The 16,658-nt window shown below is 44.3% G+C and overlaps 1 protein-coding gene across 1 annotated transcript in view; it reads left to right on the top strand.

The window, feature by feature from the left end:
- VPS50 (VPS50 subunit of EARP/GARPII complex) overlaps positions 1-16,658 on the top strand; it is a 174,515-nt gene that overhangs the window by 130,619 nt on the left and 27,238 nt on the right. The window contains exons 16-20 of the mRNA XM_044293698.1: positions 2,433-2,531; positions 5,576-5,666; positions 11,927-12,103; positions 13,942-14,060; positions 15,275-15,381. Coding sequence (XP_044149633.1) covers positions 2,433-2,531; positions 5,576-5,666; positions 11,927-12,103; positions 13,942-14,060; positions 15,275-15,381 — 593 coding nt within the window. The remainder of the gene's footprint in view (positions 1-2,432; positions 2,532-5,575; positions 5,667-11,926; positions 12,104-13,941; positions 14,061-15,274; positions 15,382-16,658) is intronic.

The raw sequence follows: 16,658 nt of genomic DNA on the forward strand, positions 1-16,658 counted from the left end.
CAGGGGTATCAGGGGGTAATATGGCAGTGGAAGGGTGGCAGGGGAAATATGGGTTCCAGGGGTACTTAGCCAGCCAGTGCTCGTATTCTGTTTCTGAAGGGGCTCATGTCCACTCTTCTAGGTGTGAAGTCCTTCTTCTGCTCGTGGTGATGAGCTCTCCATCTCTAGTCCTAAATGCTGGACTATTTATCTATCATTAGTAGGGGAAGGTGTTTGGCCATGGGGCAGAGGTGTGCATATCCCATGCTATAAAAAACAGGTTTAGCATGTCACCAACAGCTTGTTTGGGGTCTGCACAGAAGCGGACGACTGTAGATACTGATCAGCTGTTATAAACCTTAACTGCAGCCTGTGGAAACATGGGCCTGTATCAACCAGTGGGATGAAGAGTTGATGGGGAATTGAATCTAGGGAATATTTAATACACTTCCCTCTACAAGTTGCATTTTGGGGCCGGACACAAAACCCGCTGCAAGCTGCGTTTTTTTTGTCCATTTTGCAAAACTAAACAAACCCGATCAGGCGTGAAAATCAATTTAAGGCTACTTTCACACTAGCGTTTTTGCTGGATCCAGGGTTTAGCAAAAACGCTTCCGTTACTGATGATACAACGCATGCATCCGTTATGAAAGGATCCGGTTGTATTATCTTGAACATGGCCAAGACGGATCCGTCATGAACTCCATTGAAAGTCAATCGAGGACAGATCTGTTTTCTGTTGTGTCTATTTGCTCTGGATCCCATGACGGAAAGAAAACCGCAGCTCTCCAGTATGAGGACGCATTTTGGAGCATTCCGCTGTGTTCAGTTACGTTTTCTCGGACACACTAGAAAATGGATCCGTCCCCTATTGACTTTCAATGGAGTTCATCCCCGGTATATTACTTCCCATTCATAGGACTGCTTTACGGGTTTGGACGGCCACAAAGGACATGCATGCCTTTAATAATGTTATTGCAGGTCTTCCTCTGTGAGATAATCCCATGTTCCCATCCCTGGCATCTTTTCAAGGCTCCAAATGTCGGAAATCACATAATGTATTCTATTTTAGGGATGTATATCAAGATAATATGGTCCATCACCTCCTGCCTTGTACTGTGTTTTACCAATGCCCTTAAAGGGAACCTGTTTCCGGGATTTGGGGTATAGAGCTGAGGATATGGGTTGGTAGATGGCCGCTAGCACATCCGCAATATCCAGTCCCCATAGCTCTGTGTGCTTTTATTGTGTCAAAAAAACGATTTGATAATATGCAAATTAACCTGAGATGAGTCCTGTCCCTGACTCATCTCAGGGACGGGGCTCATCTCGGGGACGGGGCTCATCTCGGGGACGGGGCTCATCTCGGGGACGGGGCTCATCTCGGGGACGGGGCTCATCTCGGGGACGGGGCTCATCTCGGGGACGGGGCTCATCTCGGGGACGGGGCTCATCTCGGGGACGGGGCTCATCTCGGGGACGGGGCTCATCTCGGGGACGGGGCTCATCTCGGGGACGGGGCTCTCCTCGGGGACGGGGCTCTCCTCGGGGACGGGGCTCTCCTCGGGGACGGGGCTCTTCTCGGGGACGGGGCTCTTCTCAGGGACGTTCCCCAAACTACATTAGACCCCCAGGGAGCAAAATATTAACCCCTAGTATACTCTAGGCCACCAGGTATTAACACCCTATTTTACACTAGACCACCAGGAAATATAATAGTAACCCCCTAATATATTCTAGATCACTAGGTATTAAAACCTTATATTACACTAGACCACCAGGGAACAAAATATTAACCACTAATATAACCTAGACCACCAGATATTAACTTCCTATTTTACACTAGAGCAATATGGAAATGGAATGAAATGTTAACCTCCTAACATTCCTTAGACAACCAGGTATTAACACCCTGTTTTACACTAGACCACCAGGGAATACAATCTTAACACCCTAATATACCCTAGACCACCAGGTACTAAAACCCTAATATACCCTAGACCACCAGGTACTAAAACCCTAATATACCCTAGACCCCCAGCTATTAAAACCCTAATATACCCTAGACCACCAGGTTTTAGCCCCCTATTTTACACTAGACCACCATAGAACAAAATTTACCCTCGACCACTAGGGAATAAAATATCAGTCACCCTTCTGGCACTAACAACCAGATTTTAACACCTTCTCTACCCTAGACCACCAGGGTATATAATTACCACCTCCTCTTTGACTTTAGACCACCAAGGTTCGAGACCGTTCCCTAGGCCAGCAGGCCTAATGGCATTAACTACTTCATTATCTTAGACCATGAAGTACGTTTTTACTAGTATGAAAATGTATCGTATTAATTATACATTCTTGCCAACAATATGGACTAAAGCAAATCTCGTTAACACATGTTCTGCACGGCAAATGATTGCTGACATGTTGTCCTCGTGTCCCCCATCCAGGCTTATGCAGGTCGGGGAGGAGTTCTGTGGCAGCAAATCTGAGGTCCTGCAAGAATCCATTAGGAAGCAGAGTGTGAACTATTTTAAGAATTATCACAGGTAAGTGACACATTCCCGATACTTTATATACACCTACCTTCTGGTACAAACATTTTTTTTGCTGTCTCGAATTGAATAAAAGGGGTTTTCCGAGAATTTTCTTTACTGATGAACTATCCTCTGGTCTAATACCCGGACCCCCTGCCGATCAGCTGCGTGAGCGCCCCGGCCCTTTTTCTACTTTACCTAGGTCAGTGATCACGTGGCCTGGGAGCAGCTTGTGAATGAGACTGAACTGCAATACCAAGTACAGCCACTATCCAATGTACGGTGCTGTGCTTGGCGAGCACGGAGAAACAGCTGATCGGCGGGGGTCTCGGGTGTTGAACCCCCACCACTCGGATACTGATGGCCTATCAGTTGTAGTTTCCAAATGAGAGTCCATGTATAGGATTTGTGTGACCACTCTATCTTTGTGATGCAATTAGTATAATCCGTTTTGTATAAGCCCTGTCCATAGGAGCTTGCAATCTATAAGGAATAGGGAGCAGGTACAAGAGATCAGGCAACAGAATAAGCAGCTCTAGACAAGTCAGGTGGAGGCAGTCTGTGCGGTTTTTGGAAAGTTTTCAGTGACTGTTTGAAGGGGTTGGAGAAGGAATGGGAGAGAGAGAATTCCAGAAGAGAAGGGAAGCACAGGAAAAGCCTCCGATGAAATTTGGTCCATGTGGTCAGGGGAGGTTCTCCTTGGCAGGGCAGAGGATGCATGTTCGCTGTTCTCTGGTCTGCACTGGCTTCCATATTCCTTCTATTTATACACTGCTCCTCTCTAGGGGTTACAGCCAGCGCTGAAATGCAGCAGCGTGGGCTGCGTTTGCGCACTACATGCTAGTCCAAGCATGGGAACACCAAGCAGCCTATTGGGCCACAGGAGTTTACACCAACAGGAATTAAAGGGGTTGCGCCATGAAACATATTCTACAGTTTTCAAACCAACACCTGGTTCTGAATCCTTTTGTAATTGCATAGAATTAAAAATTTTGTATAGCCACTGAGTTATTCACTGAAATCTATCCATATAGCGCCACCTGCTGTTTGCTCTTTTCTTTATTTTTTGTCAGTCTCACTGAGGTGGTCGCACGTGCTCAGTTTAAATCTTCAACTGTCGCCAGCCATATGTTGCTGTTGCAATCTGTGTCAGTTATAGCGAGAGAGCTGCAGCAGAAAGGACATGCCCCCTGAGCTGCCAGGCTAGCAGAGCAATTGGAGCAGTGAATGGGAGATCTCTGGATCCATGTGAGGTACAGGGCTGGTTCTAGCTTTGTTAGAAAGTGATCGTCATGTGCTATATCATGTCTGATTTAAATTTTTTACATCAATCGTGGGATAACCCCTTTAACCTTGAATATCAAGAGAATTATTTAGTATCCAGATCTCTTCTGTGTCTTAAATTGGTTATTCCATGATTGATGTAAAACATGAAAATCAGACATCATATAGTAAATGTCAATCTCATTCTAACAAAGCCAGAACCAGCCCTGTACCTCACATGGATCCAGAGATTTGTGAATTCACTGCTCCAATTGCTCTGCTAGATTATCTTCAGCCTGGCAGCTCAGGGTGTGTGTCCTTTCTGCTGCAGCTCAGGGTGTGTGTCCTTTCTGCTGCAGCTCAGGGTGTGTGTCCTTTCTGCTGCAGCTCGGGGGGCGTCATTTCTGCTGCAGCTCGGGGGGGCGTCATTTCTGCTGCAGCTCGGGGGGGCGTCATTTCTGCTGCAGCTCGGGGGGGCGTCATTTCTGCTGCAGCTCGGGGGGGCGTCATTTCTGCTGCAGCTCGGGGGGGCGTCATTTCTGCTGCAGCTCGGGGGGGCGTCATTTCTGCTGCAGCTCGGGGGGGCGTCATTTCTGCTGCAGCTCGGGGGGCGTCATTTCTGCTGCAGCTCGGGGGGCGTCATTTCTGCTGCAGCTCGGGGGGCGTCATTTCTGCTGCAGCTCGGGGGGCGTCATTTCTGCTGCCGCACCCTCCCTGTAACTGTCACAGCTTCTAACAGAACACATGGCTGGTGGCAGTTGAAGATTTAAACTGAGCATGTGCGACCACCTCAGTGAGACAAACAAGAAATAAGGAAAAGAACAAACAGCAGGTGGCGCTATACAGATACATTTTATTGAATACCTCACTGACTATACTAAATTTACATGTAAATTTATCACATGCAATTATAAAAGTATTCAGATCCAGGGGCTGGTTTGAAAAATGTAGAATATGTTTCATGACACAACCCCTTTAAATGGTTTGATAGGACCAGAAACTGCTCCTCTCCTGTCCTTAGACCTTGTCTGGTTTTGCAGCTCGTCCCTATGCAGGTGAAAGGGCCTGACCTGCAATACCAGACACAGCCCATTGACAAGGGTGGCGCTGGTTCTGGAAGAAGAAATATAAAAACGGAGCCTTATCTGTTGCAATCCCAGACAGGTTCTTTTAATTTATTCCATTATTCAGACTGTTCTGCATCAAATTAATTAAAAGTCATGGTTTCCCCTTTTAATTAGAGGTAATTGGCCGCTTCTCATGAATTTATCATTAAGTGGCTCTTTCTAACATGCGGTGACGGCTCAGGGACGTGATTTTCTTATTTTGGCAAATACAATTTCCACTCTTTGTGTGACCAAAAATACACTGTTAATGTGCGTCATTATGTGGTCGAGCTGGAAATTCTCCTCTTCTGTGATAAGCGGCGGTATATTTATATTTGCCGGTTACTGTAACTCTCTGCCTAATCAGAATGCTTGCTTAAAACTGTGTGCGCAGGAGGCTGGGGGCGCAGAACGCTTCCCGGGTGCCCGGTTTGGAAAGGTTAATGAATTGTCATTTTGCAGGTGAAGTGCATTCAGTGAATGTGAAATCTCTGCAGTGTTTAACCCTCGCTGCGCCCCATGAATCGCTCATTATGCTTTTTGAGCCATTTCCACAGTACCAATAATTAATTCATCTTCCGTTCCGAAGATTTTATGCTTGCAGCACAAGCCCTTCATAAACTTTTATACTGTTTTGTATCTTTTAGTGTTTTTATTTTTAAACAATTTTTCAACGATTTTTTTTAGAACACGCCTTGAAGAGCTCCGAATGTTCCTCGAAAATGAGACCTGGGAGCTTTGCCCGGTCAAATCCAGTTTTAGCATATTACAGTTACACGTGAGTGATTTATGTTTAAATGTGATTGCGGTATTTAAATAGCAATATTTGGGCGTGTAGACTTTTCTATTGCGCCGGTGCATCTAAAATTAAAACGTGGAGCAACTTTCCAATTAGAGGTGATTTTAAAATTTTAATATTGTTTTGGGTATACAGCCCCTTTGCAAACCTGTCGGTCTTTACTAGTGACTTGAAGCCAAACCACTGCCATTTGCGTAGAAGGAAAACTCAGAAATATTATCTTAAAGCAATAAAAAAAAAAAATAATAATAATATTAATTAAAAATATCCTAGTTTTGTTTATATATCGCTGCTATGTGGAGCTGTTGCCATGGTTACAGACTACAAACAAACCCTGTGTAGTCTGATCCTGTAGTCCTGTCTTGTGCCACATGTTACTATTCACATGGGAAGTTTATTTAGAATGTTAACCTTTTTGCTACCAGGGATTTCTGGACATTTTAGGCTACTTTCACTTCTGCGTTTTCCTTTCCGATTTTGAGATCTGGCAGAGGATCTCAAACCCACAGCAAAACAGATCCGTTTGAATAATACAACTGGCTGTATCCTTTCAGAATGGATCTGGTTGTATTATATCGAAAATGAACTAAAACCATTGTAAGTCAATGACCGCCCGATCCGGTTTTTCCATGTCCGAAAAAAACAGATCCACCACCGTTGACTGACATGGTTTTTGGTGCCGGATCATGTTCAGTTGCAGCGGATTTGTGTCCGGTGTGGGAACCAGGGGGGACAGGGAACTTAAAGTGGCCCTGGAAAAAATTACTAAAAGTGGCCCTGTTTTGTAGTTGGGTCCAAATTGATGGAAGGCAGGGCCAGCACTACCATATTGTGGCACATTATACCGCCCTAACAGAGCCAAACACCACAGTCCATCACAAAATACCGCCAGCAGCACAAAATACATCCCCAAAACTTCCACTGGCGAGGAGGAAGGCCCAGGCAGCCCTCTAGACATTGACTCACCGGGAAATTTCCCTGTAAGGTCTATGGCCAAATGTCACGGATGGTGTTGCAGAAAGGTGGAACTTATAAATAAACATCCGACTGACTTGATCCCAAACTAAGGAGCATATGGGTGAGCCCTATAAAACCCCTAGACTTTCCCTGACTGCTATGCCCATGCAAAGGTCTTTATGGTAGACGATTGCATGCCCTCGTACCTTTTACTATGTGACACCTGAAAACCCTATAATAGTGAGGGGACACGACCACCGTTCCCTGCACTTAATACGGACGGAGTCGGGGTCACCTACAATCAAGCCAGGAAGAAAACACAAATAAAGGAAACAGACTTATCTGAGGAATCAGGAGAAGCAGCCTCCAGCAGTAAACATCAGGGAAGAAGTATAAACCGCAAAGTGAGGCAGTATGGGAGGGAATATAAAGGGAGACAATCAGTGTAAATAGGTGACAGCTGGGAGAAGGAAAGGAGATGAGAAAGTGAAACCAAAACAAAAAACATCATACAGTAGGTAGAGAAGAACGTCTGCCAGATCTTCTCACAGAGCTGGCGGTGACACCAATCCGTCCCTGATGGGAACGCAATAAACCTGACTGGAATTCATTCTGACGCACTCTGTTCCGGTTTGTTCAGTTTTTTCCCCATTGACAATGAATGGGGACAAAACGGAAGCGTTTTCCTCCGGTTTTGAAGTCCTCTGCCGTATCTCAAAACCGGAAAGGAAAACGCAGATGTGAAAGTAGCCTTCCACCTTTGGTAGCTGGGACATTGTTCACACTTGTGATATCACTTTATACCCTCGTACACTTGATGCCCAGCCCATTGTCAAATTTATATCCAATGCTTTACACTCACGGGCACCTTCATGTAATTTTGCATCAAAATGTAATTGTGAAAAAAAAAAAAAAAAATGCAATGTTTATAGCTTTTCCATGTCTTTTCCAAACTATGAAAACTTAAGAGGGTTGTACAAGAATAGGGGGAGGTTTGGCAAACCCCCTCACTTGGGCGGACCTCTAAATGGAAGATTACACACCTGCTTCACGGCGCTCCTTCTCCTCCCGGCCTGCATTGCTCTCCTGGGCTCACTCTCTTAAAACATCCGGTTTCACATCGGCACAGCCAATCACTGGGCTGCGCCAGAGACTGGATCCATCGTCTGACCATTTGCCATGACGTAAGGGGAGCCGGTCACCGCCACAGTCAGTGATTGGCTGCAGACAACATCAAACCGGATGTTCGAGGAGTGGAGCATCGTAGGCCTGAAAGAGAAGAAGCAGCAGCGGGGAGTCAGAGCCGGGAAGCAGGTAAGTAAGCTTCACTTTACTGGTCCGGCCAAAAGATTAAAGGTCTGGGGAAGTTGCCAAACCCCCCCTCCCCACATTCTTGCACAACATCTTTAAAGGGGTCCTCTCACTTCAGCAAATAGCATTTATTATGTAGAGAAAGTTAATACAAGTCACTTACTAATGCATTGTGATTGTCCGTATTGTCTCCTCTGCTGGCTGGATTTACAACCTATTGGTTGCCACCCCAAACAGCACAATCCTATAAAGTGGAGTCCTGATAGTGGATAAGGACTCAGCTGATAATTGTTGTGCAAACTATTGCAGAGACCTGGGTGCAGTGTGCAATTAGCGTACTGTGGGCTATATTGCTGAGCGGTTATATATTTAAATGCCGTTCTCCGCAATACTAGTCCAAACACCAACGCCCAATTGACATTTGCCTAAAATGCTCAGGTGTAGGCTAATACAAAGTTGCCAGGGTATGCAATTGCAGACCAGATGGCAAGGTACTACTAGCGTACAATTGAGGACTAATATCAGCGGCTACAGCATGAACGATCAGCCGCTGCCTATAGTCCTCGACCCTGGACCCAGACCCTTGGGATCAGGGCTTAATATTCTTTTGATAAGCCCTTAATATAGGTGTCCGGAGGTCAAGCTATGCTCGCTATTAGGCTAATAAAATGTATTAATAAGAGACGCGTTCAGACCCACCTCTCGACGTGTTTCAATAACATTCCGTTCAGTTCAGTTCAGTACAGTTTTGTCCCCATTGACAATGAATGTGGACAAAACTGAAGCGTTTTTTTCCAGATTGAGCTCCTATGACGAATCTCAATACCGGAAAATTAAACGCTAGTGTGAGAGTAGCCTAAAAGCGATTTTCTCTCAGGCAGTTAACTTTTCTTATATTACAAATCACAATATTAAGTATTGATTCTTTAGTAAACGTCTGGATTTATTTTTCCATCTCATTATACACATATATTGTGTCCATCGTTACGACCACCCTGCAACCCAGCAGCAGTGGTCGTACTTGCACACTATAGGAAAAAGCTCCGGCCTACCTGGTGGCTGGGACCGCGGGAGTGCGCATAGGACGGCACTTTTTCCTACAGTGTACAAGCGCGACCACTGCTGCTGGATTGCAGGGCGGTCATAACCGTGGAAACTAGCAGTGTATAATGTGATGGAAAAATGAATCGGCCAGCATAGGAGACAATATGGGTGATAATACATTAGTAAGTGGCCTGTATTAACTTTCTCTACATGATAGATGCCACTTGCTAAAGTGAGACGATCCCTTTGACGCCAGCGGCTCTTGTCACCAGCTACAGCAGAATCTGTTTTAGAAATCCCCTGCAAAGGAGAAGTTAGAGCTCCAATACAAAGTGCATAGCCATGTCTCAACAAAAAACAGAACTTTATTATAGTTTTCATTCTCAAAGCTTTGAGAAAGAGCCGGTGTAGCCCGAAACGTGTCAGCGTTACTACCCTGCTATTATAAAGTTGGGGTTTTCTAGAGACAGCGCAGTGCTGGACACTTCATTTGATGTGTTCCGAGGTCCGCTACCTCCTAAAATAAAAGTTTAATATTTGCAGAATTTACACAGTCTTGTCCAGAAACGAAAGGGCCAAAATCTTGTTTTCAACTAATTTTTTGTTAGAAAGTGACACCTTATAAGACACAGATTACACGCCTTGCCAAGTGAGTGCACCTACACACCCCTATGTATTTACTAAGAACAGGCAACCTGAAGAATGGAAAAATCCTGCCGAATAGGTTACAGTAGTGACCACCTTCAGGCAACTTTGTATCCACAGCAATGTTTTACAAAAAACGCATAAAACTGCGGGTTTCTTGACTGAAACATTCCCCAAGCAGGCCACTTGTCCGACATCTCTGGCTACAGAAATCGCTTATTCCACATTACTTCACAGGAACGCCTGCTCTCCTATAAATCGCAGGATATTTTGCTGGGCAGACGGCCAATTGTTACATTTTTAGGAGAGTTAGTAATTCTGAAAAATACATTAACATTCAGGATAAGAAATAACAATGTTTTCTTAGAATATTAATGAGTAATGGCCGAGTTGGCTATTCACTTTTGACACAGTGATGGGCGCAGTAATGATTTCTACATCATATTGTTCATGTCCCTCTGATTTAAAAGGTAAAAGAGATTACAGTAAATGATCATGGAGGCTTCACTGTCATCCTGGTACATGCTGCAAAACAACACTCATCCTATTAAAATAAACATCATGGATCCAGTCACTATAAATTATGTCGTTAACATAATCACCATAAAGGTTATGTTAGAAGCTATTGTAATTTACGGGAGGAAACAACCACAAAATGCTGCAAATTTATACTGCATATCAAACTACACTGATCCCATGTACCAGAATATAACTACTATAATACTGCTCCTATGTACAAGAATATAACTACTATAATACTGCTCCTATGTACAAGAATATAACTACTATAATACTGCTCCTATGTACAAGAATATAACTACTATAATACTGCTCCTATGTACAAGAATGTAACTACTACAATACTGCTCCGATGTACAAGAATATAACTACTATAATACCGCTCCTATGTACAAGAATATAACTACTATAATACTGCCCCTATGTACAAGAATATAACTACTATAATACTCCCTCCTTTGTACAAGAATATAACTACTATACTACTGCTCCTATGTACAAGAATATAACTACTATAATACTACTCCTATGTACAAGAGTATAACTACTATAATACTGCCTCCTATATACAAGAATATAACTACTATAATACTGCCTCCTATGTACAAGAATATAACTACTATAATACTGCCCTCTATATACAAGAATATAACTACTATAATACTGCCCTCTATATACAAGAATATAACTACTATAATACTGCCCTCTATATACAAGAATATAACTACTATAATACTGCCTCCTATGTACAAGAATATAACTACTATAATACTGCCCTCTATATACAAGAATATAACTACTATAATACTGCCCTCTATATACAAGAATATAACTACTATAATACTGCCTCCTATGTACAAGAATATAACTACTATAATACTGCCCTCTATATACAAGAATATAACTATTATAATACTGCCCTCTATATACAAGAATATAACTACTATAATACTGCTCCTATGTACAAGAATATAACTACTATAATACTGCTCCTATATGCAAGAATATAACTACTATAATACTGCTCATATGTACAAGAATATAACTACTATAATACTGCTCCTATGTACAAGAATATAACTACTATAATACTGCTCCTATGTACAAGAATATAACTACTATAATACTGCCTCCTATGTACAAGAATATAACTACTATAATACTGCTCCCGTGTACAAGAATATAACTACTATAATACTGCCTCCAATGTACAAGAATATAACTACTATAATACTGCTCCTATGTACAAGAATATAGCTACTATAATACTGCCCTCATGTACAAGAATATAACTATTATAATACTGACTCCTATGTACAGGAATATAACTACTATAATACTGCAAAAACAAAAATCAGCACGTGCTGCAAAATTAAGTCACTAATCAAGTGCTTGTCACCATGGCTGAACACAATGCAAATGCACTCAAACACAGAATATAACACATAATATATGAACTCATGCTATATTCACTATATAAAACAATTCTGAGGTACTTAGAATTATAATAATAATAATAATAATAATGAGGTAAAGTTATTTGTGCCCATCCACCACGGCATGGTGATCTCAGTCTGGATGGGAACCCAGTCTATATGATACCTCTCTCTGTGCCAACCGGCCTCCTAATTTAGGGAGAGCAGCTAGGCAATAACTTCCCACTATGTAAGCATTTGCCTCCCAATGTGGTGTCTGCCGTCCGCAAGTTCTGGAAAGTTATTGGCATTTACATCAGTAAGTTTTCATTTTCCCCCCACTCACAGGAATTTAAGTGTTTGGGACAATCCCGCTCTCCGTCCATGTCACCAAGTAAGCAGGCCACTTCAGCCGATTCTGCTGCCGTGTCATTATTTGAGCAGTACACCAGTGGAGGGAATCCTTTTGAGATACAATCCGAATTGAAAGACGATGAAACGGAGGATGTTCTGGCTTCAAATGGGGTAAGATCAGCTTGGACGTACTATTCCTCCTCGTGTCAGAGGCCTTAGAGGCTGTGCAAAATATATGCAAATTAGCTCCCTTCGCAAAAAGAAAGATGTCCTTTTGGTGTTACCATTTGGGAGGCAGCTATCCTATCAATCAGTGATCTGCAGCCAACTGTTTTGGGATCACTGCCACCCATCACCGCAGAGCAGAGAACTGGCTTAGCTGAGAGGCCTTTGTTGGGATTCAGGGGTACTATTTCTCTTTGCGGTGAGTGACTAGTATGAGAGCGACTGATCACTTTGCGAATGTAGAGGAATCGGAGGATCACACTCCTGGGAATTGTATCATTTAAAATGAATTAATGTCAATTGTTCTCAGTGTACGTCAACTGTCCTCCTGGCCCAGAAGCTGCACTTGATTGATAGATAATAGATAGATAGATGGGAAATAGGTATGAGAGAGATAAATGAGAGATAGAGATAGATATGAGATAGATATATAGATAGATATGAGGGATAGATTACATAGATCAATCGATCATGTTCATATTGTGACAGTAGTTAAAGAAGTCACGGTGCTCCAAAAAGAACTCCACAAGCTGTGGCCGCTCATCCAACCAGCACTGGTACCTTTCAGTGTGAGCCCCCAATGTGGCATCTCCTGTATTTTCATCAGAACTCAATCGACCCCCCTCTCCCCCTTCCTTCCTCCACATTTATGAGGTCCTGGGTGTTGTTCTGCTCTTTGGGGTTTGATAGTCAAATCGCTCTTATTCGTGAGCAGGAAAACCTTCATAAAAACCAGTGCCATGTAGGGGAATGTCATCAGTACTTGTCCTTGTCTTCAGCTCTTTTTCTTCCTCTCTAACTCCTTGTCATATGTAGCCTGAAGATCATTTATTGGGAGGGGGGGGGTCATGTCTCGCTTCAGGCATGTGATCTTCTGGTGTAAACCACATCCATAGCTTTGGTGCCATTGGGGAGGGGGGTCATGTTGTGCTGCCCCGCAGACATGTGATCTTCTTCTGGTATAAACCCCATCCATAGCTGTGGTGCCACTACTGGGGAGGGGGGGGGGGGGGTCATGTCTTGCTGCCCCGCAGGCATGTGATCTTCTTCTGGTGTAAACCATATCCATACCCGTGGTGCCATTATTGGGGGGGGGGGGTCATGTCTCGCCACCCCACAGGCATGTGATCTTCTTCTGGTATAAACCCCATCCATAGCTGTGGTGCCACTACTGGGGAGAGGGGGGGTCATGTCGTGCTGCCCCGCAGGCATGTGATCTTCTTCTGGTGTAAACCATATCCATACCCGTGGTGCCATTATTGGGGGGGGGGGGGGGTCATGTCTCGCCACCCCACAGGCATGTGATCTTCTTCTGGTATAAACCCCATCCATAGCTGTGGTGCCACTACTGGGGGGGGGGGGGGTGGTCATGTTGTGCAGCCCCGCAGACATGTGATCTTCTTCTGGTATAAACCCCATCCATAGCTGTGGTGCCACTACTGGGGGGGGGGGGGGGGTGTCATGTTGTGCAGCCCCGCAGACATGTGATCTTCTTCTGGTGTAAACCCCATCCATAGCTGTGGTGCCACTATTGGGGAGGGGGGTCATGTCGTGCTGCCCCGCAGGCATGTGATCTTCTTCTGGTGTAAACCATATCCATACCTGTGGTGCCACTATTGGGGGGGGGGAGGGGGGGTTATGTCTCGCTGCCCCGCAGGCAGGTGATGTTTTTCTGGTGTAAACCCCATCCAGAGCTGTGGTGCCACTACTGGGAGGGGGGGGGGTCATGTCTCGCTGCCCAGATGTTTTTCTGGTGTGAACAGTCCTAACATCTTCTCTCACAGTACGAATCCGACGAGCTGGAGAAAAGTGCTTATCAGGAGTACGACAGTGACAGCGACGTCCCCGAAGAACTAAAGAGGGATTATGTTGATGAGCAGACTGGAGATGCACCGTCAAAAAGGTGACAGCACCCCATAATGTGCGATGGTCGCTTGTCCTATAAAGGAGGCAGGACCAGAAAATCTGGCGGAAAAAAAGTTGGAAATATGTGTTATCAGCGAGCATTAGGTATAGGATGTTGGTAAGGGTCGTCTGGTACAGAAAACCCAATTTCAAACCCTCTATTAGGAAATTATGAGTTAAACAGACAGGGGTTCCCCACGGAAAACCCTCATCTATGAGCCAGAGTGGAGTCTATAAAGAGAGTCTCTCACTTTGGAGGACCCCACATCTCCAGGCTTTAGATAGACAGCCTTTTGTTTTAATTTTGATCCATGTAATACTTTTTTCCCCCAGTGGTGGCGCTGCAGGGAAATTGCACAGTTACTGCCAGGTTTCCCTGCAGATTAGAGATCATTGCTGGGTCTCCCTGCAGGTTGAAACTTTGTGATCTGCTTATCGTCATGGTAACCTCCTGAAAAAAAAAAAATGAATTGTTACAAATATACTGTAATAGCTTAAAGGGGCAGTCTAGTCCTGTGTATGGCCACCGCAAGCTATAACATGCACCTATAGCAGGCTATGGGTTCTGTTTTATGGTTTCTGATTACGGTCATGTGTTAGGGCTCATGCACACGACTGTATGTATTTTGCGGTCCGTCCAAAATACGGATGATGTCCGTGTGCATTCCGTTATTTGCGGAACGGAACAGCTGGCCCCTAATAGAACAGTCTTATCCTTGTCCGTAATGCGGGCAATAATAGGGCATGTTCTATTTATTTATTTTTATTGCGGAACGGACATACAGAAACGGAATGCACACGGAGTAACTTCCGTTTTTGGTTTTTTTCTGACCTATTGAAATGAATGGTTCTGCATATGGTCTGCAAAAGAACGGACACGGAAAGAAAATCCGTTCATGTGCATGATCCCTAAGCCTGTCCTTTTTGTCCATGCCTTTATATTATTATCAGGCAAAAGTAGGAAAACCTTTCAAGTGGTAAAAGTTGCTCCCTGGAAACCATCAGCAAGCAGGTCAGCTAGTTGTGGCAGAGCTTAATATGACTTTTGACAATATTTTATGAAATCATTTACCACGATCTTCTGGTCCATTACCCACCTCTGTAATTGACCTGTTTACCCCAACTTCGAATATTTAACCCCTGTGCTCCTCTTATTTGGCCCCGTCACTGATAGCCTCCAGCTTTCCTAACCACAATCTTGTCTTAATGAAGTGTTTCCAGAGAGACCCTGAGGAGTCGCAAGAGATCCGATTACAGTCTGAACAAGGTGAACGCTCCCATCCTGACAAACACTACGCTGAACGTAATAAGGCTTGTGGGTAAGTAAGCGGCGTCCCGATGAATTATCGTTTCCTATTAATTGTGTCCTGCGTCTTTAATCTGGCAGGCAGGTAATGGAAACGCGTCTATTATTGAATTAGAAAATTGAAATTACTGCAGTGTAATCATGGGGGAGGGGGCTGTCGGATTATATAGGACACCATGTTTACCGGCATTTGCTTGTAAGATTAATTATATTCCTACTGTGTCGTCATTTAATTAATGTGCTGTTTGCTTCATTCATCGTCTCCGCCTCACCGGATAACACGGTACACACAGATAAGGCCCTGTATGCAGCTCCCCTGTCGCTCCTTGGTTAACGAGGGAGTCTGTGTTCCCTTATGTCATTTCTCTGCCTATTGACTCCCATTCATTGCAGCTGCCACAAAGTGCACACACCGTATAGTGCTGTCTAGACAGTGCAGGAAGTGTGTGTCTCCACTATGGCTGCCCCCAGGGAAGTTTCTAAACTTCAAAAAATAAAGGATAAAGGAGACATTTGATAAGAGATGAGACGCATGATATCTCTTCTACAGACTCACATCTGGTCGATGAAACACAGACTTTTTAGCATGAGACATCCCCTTTTTTGCATGAGACATCCCCTTTAAGAGGAACATGATGCAAACGTCCTCATAATGGTCCAGATTTCTCTCCTCGTAGTGCGATATGAAGCTTCTCAGCCAAGAGGAGGCACTTGACAGAATCCACATGAAACGGGATAACCGTCTTATTGGGTGGGGGTCCTACCACCGGGGCCCAAACCCATCACAGGAACAGGGGCCTATGCTCCCCCATTTGAATGGGCTTGTACACAGCCCTGTGGGGCTGCCGGAGATAGCCAAGTGATTGTACTCGGGTATATCCAACAGTCCCATAGAATTGAATATACTCCATTCAAGTCTGGAGCACTGGCCCCTGTTCTTTTGATTGGCTGGGGCCCCAGCGTTTGAACCCCCGACGATCAGACACTTTTCCTTTGGAAAAGCTGTTAAGGGGCCACAGAACTTTTCTAGTGCTGCAGCCCCTTTATTCTGAGGATAGGTGCATTCCTGGTCCCCTCTAATGCCGGACACTTTCTATGGCGGGAATATCACTTTGATTATGCATATTATTATTTAAACAGGTTTTCTGCGCCTAGAATACAAAAAAGTGGTTCAAATAGTTAAAAAAGAGGAAGCATTACTCACCCACACGGATCCCCAGCCGCTGCTGTTCTGACACTGGTCCACTTCCCACCACTCTGCACTCTGCATGCTGGAAATGTCAGGAAAGG

The sequence above is a fragment of the Bufo gargarizans genome, chromosome 5, assembly GCF_014858855.1.
Source record: "Bufo gargarizans isolate SCDJY-AF-19 chromosome 5, ASM1485885v1, whole genome shotgun sequence".
Lineage (NCBI taxonomy): Eukaryota > Metazoa > Chordata > Amphibia > Anura > Bufonidae > Bufo > Bufo gargarizans.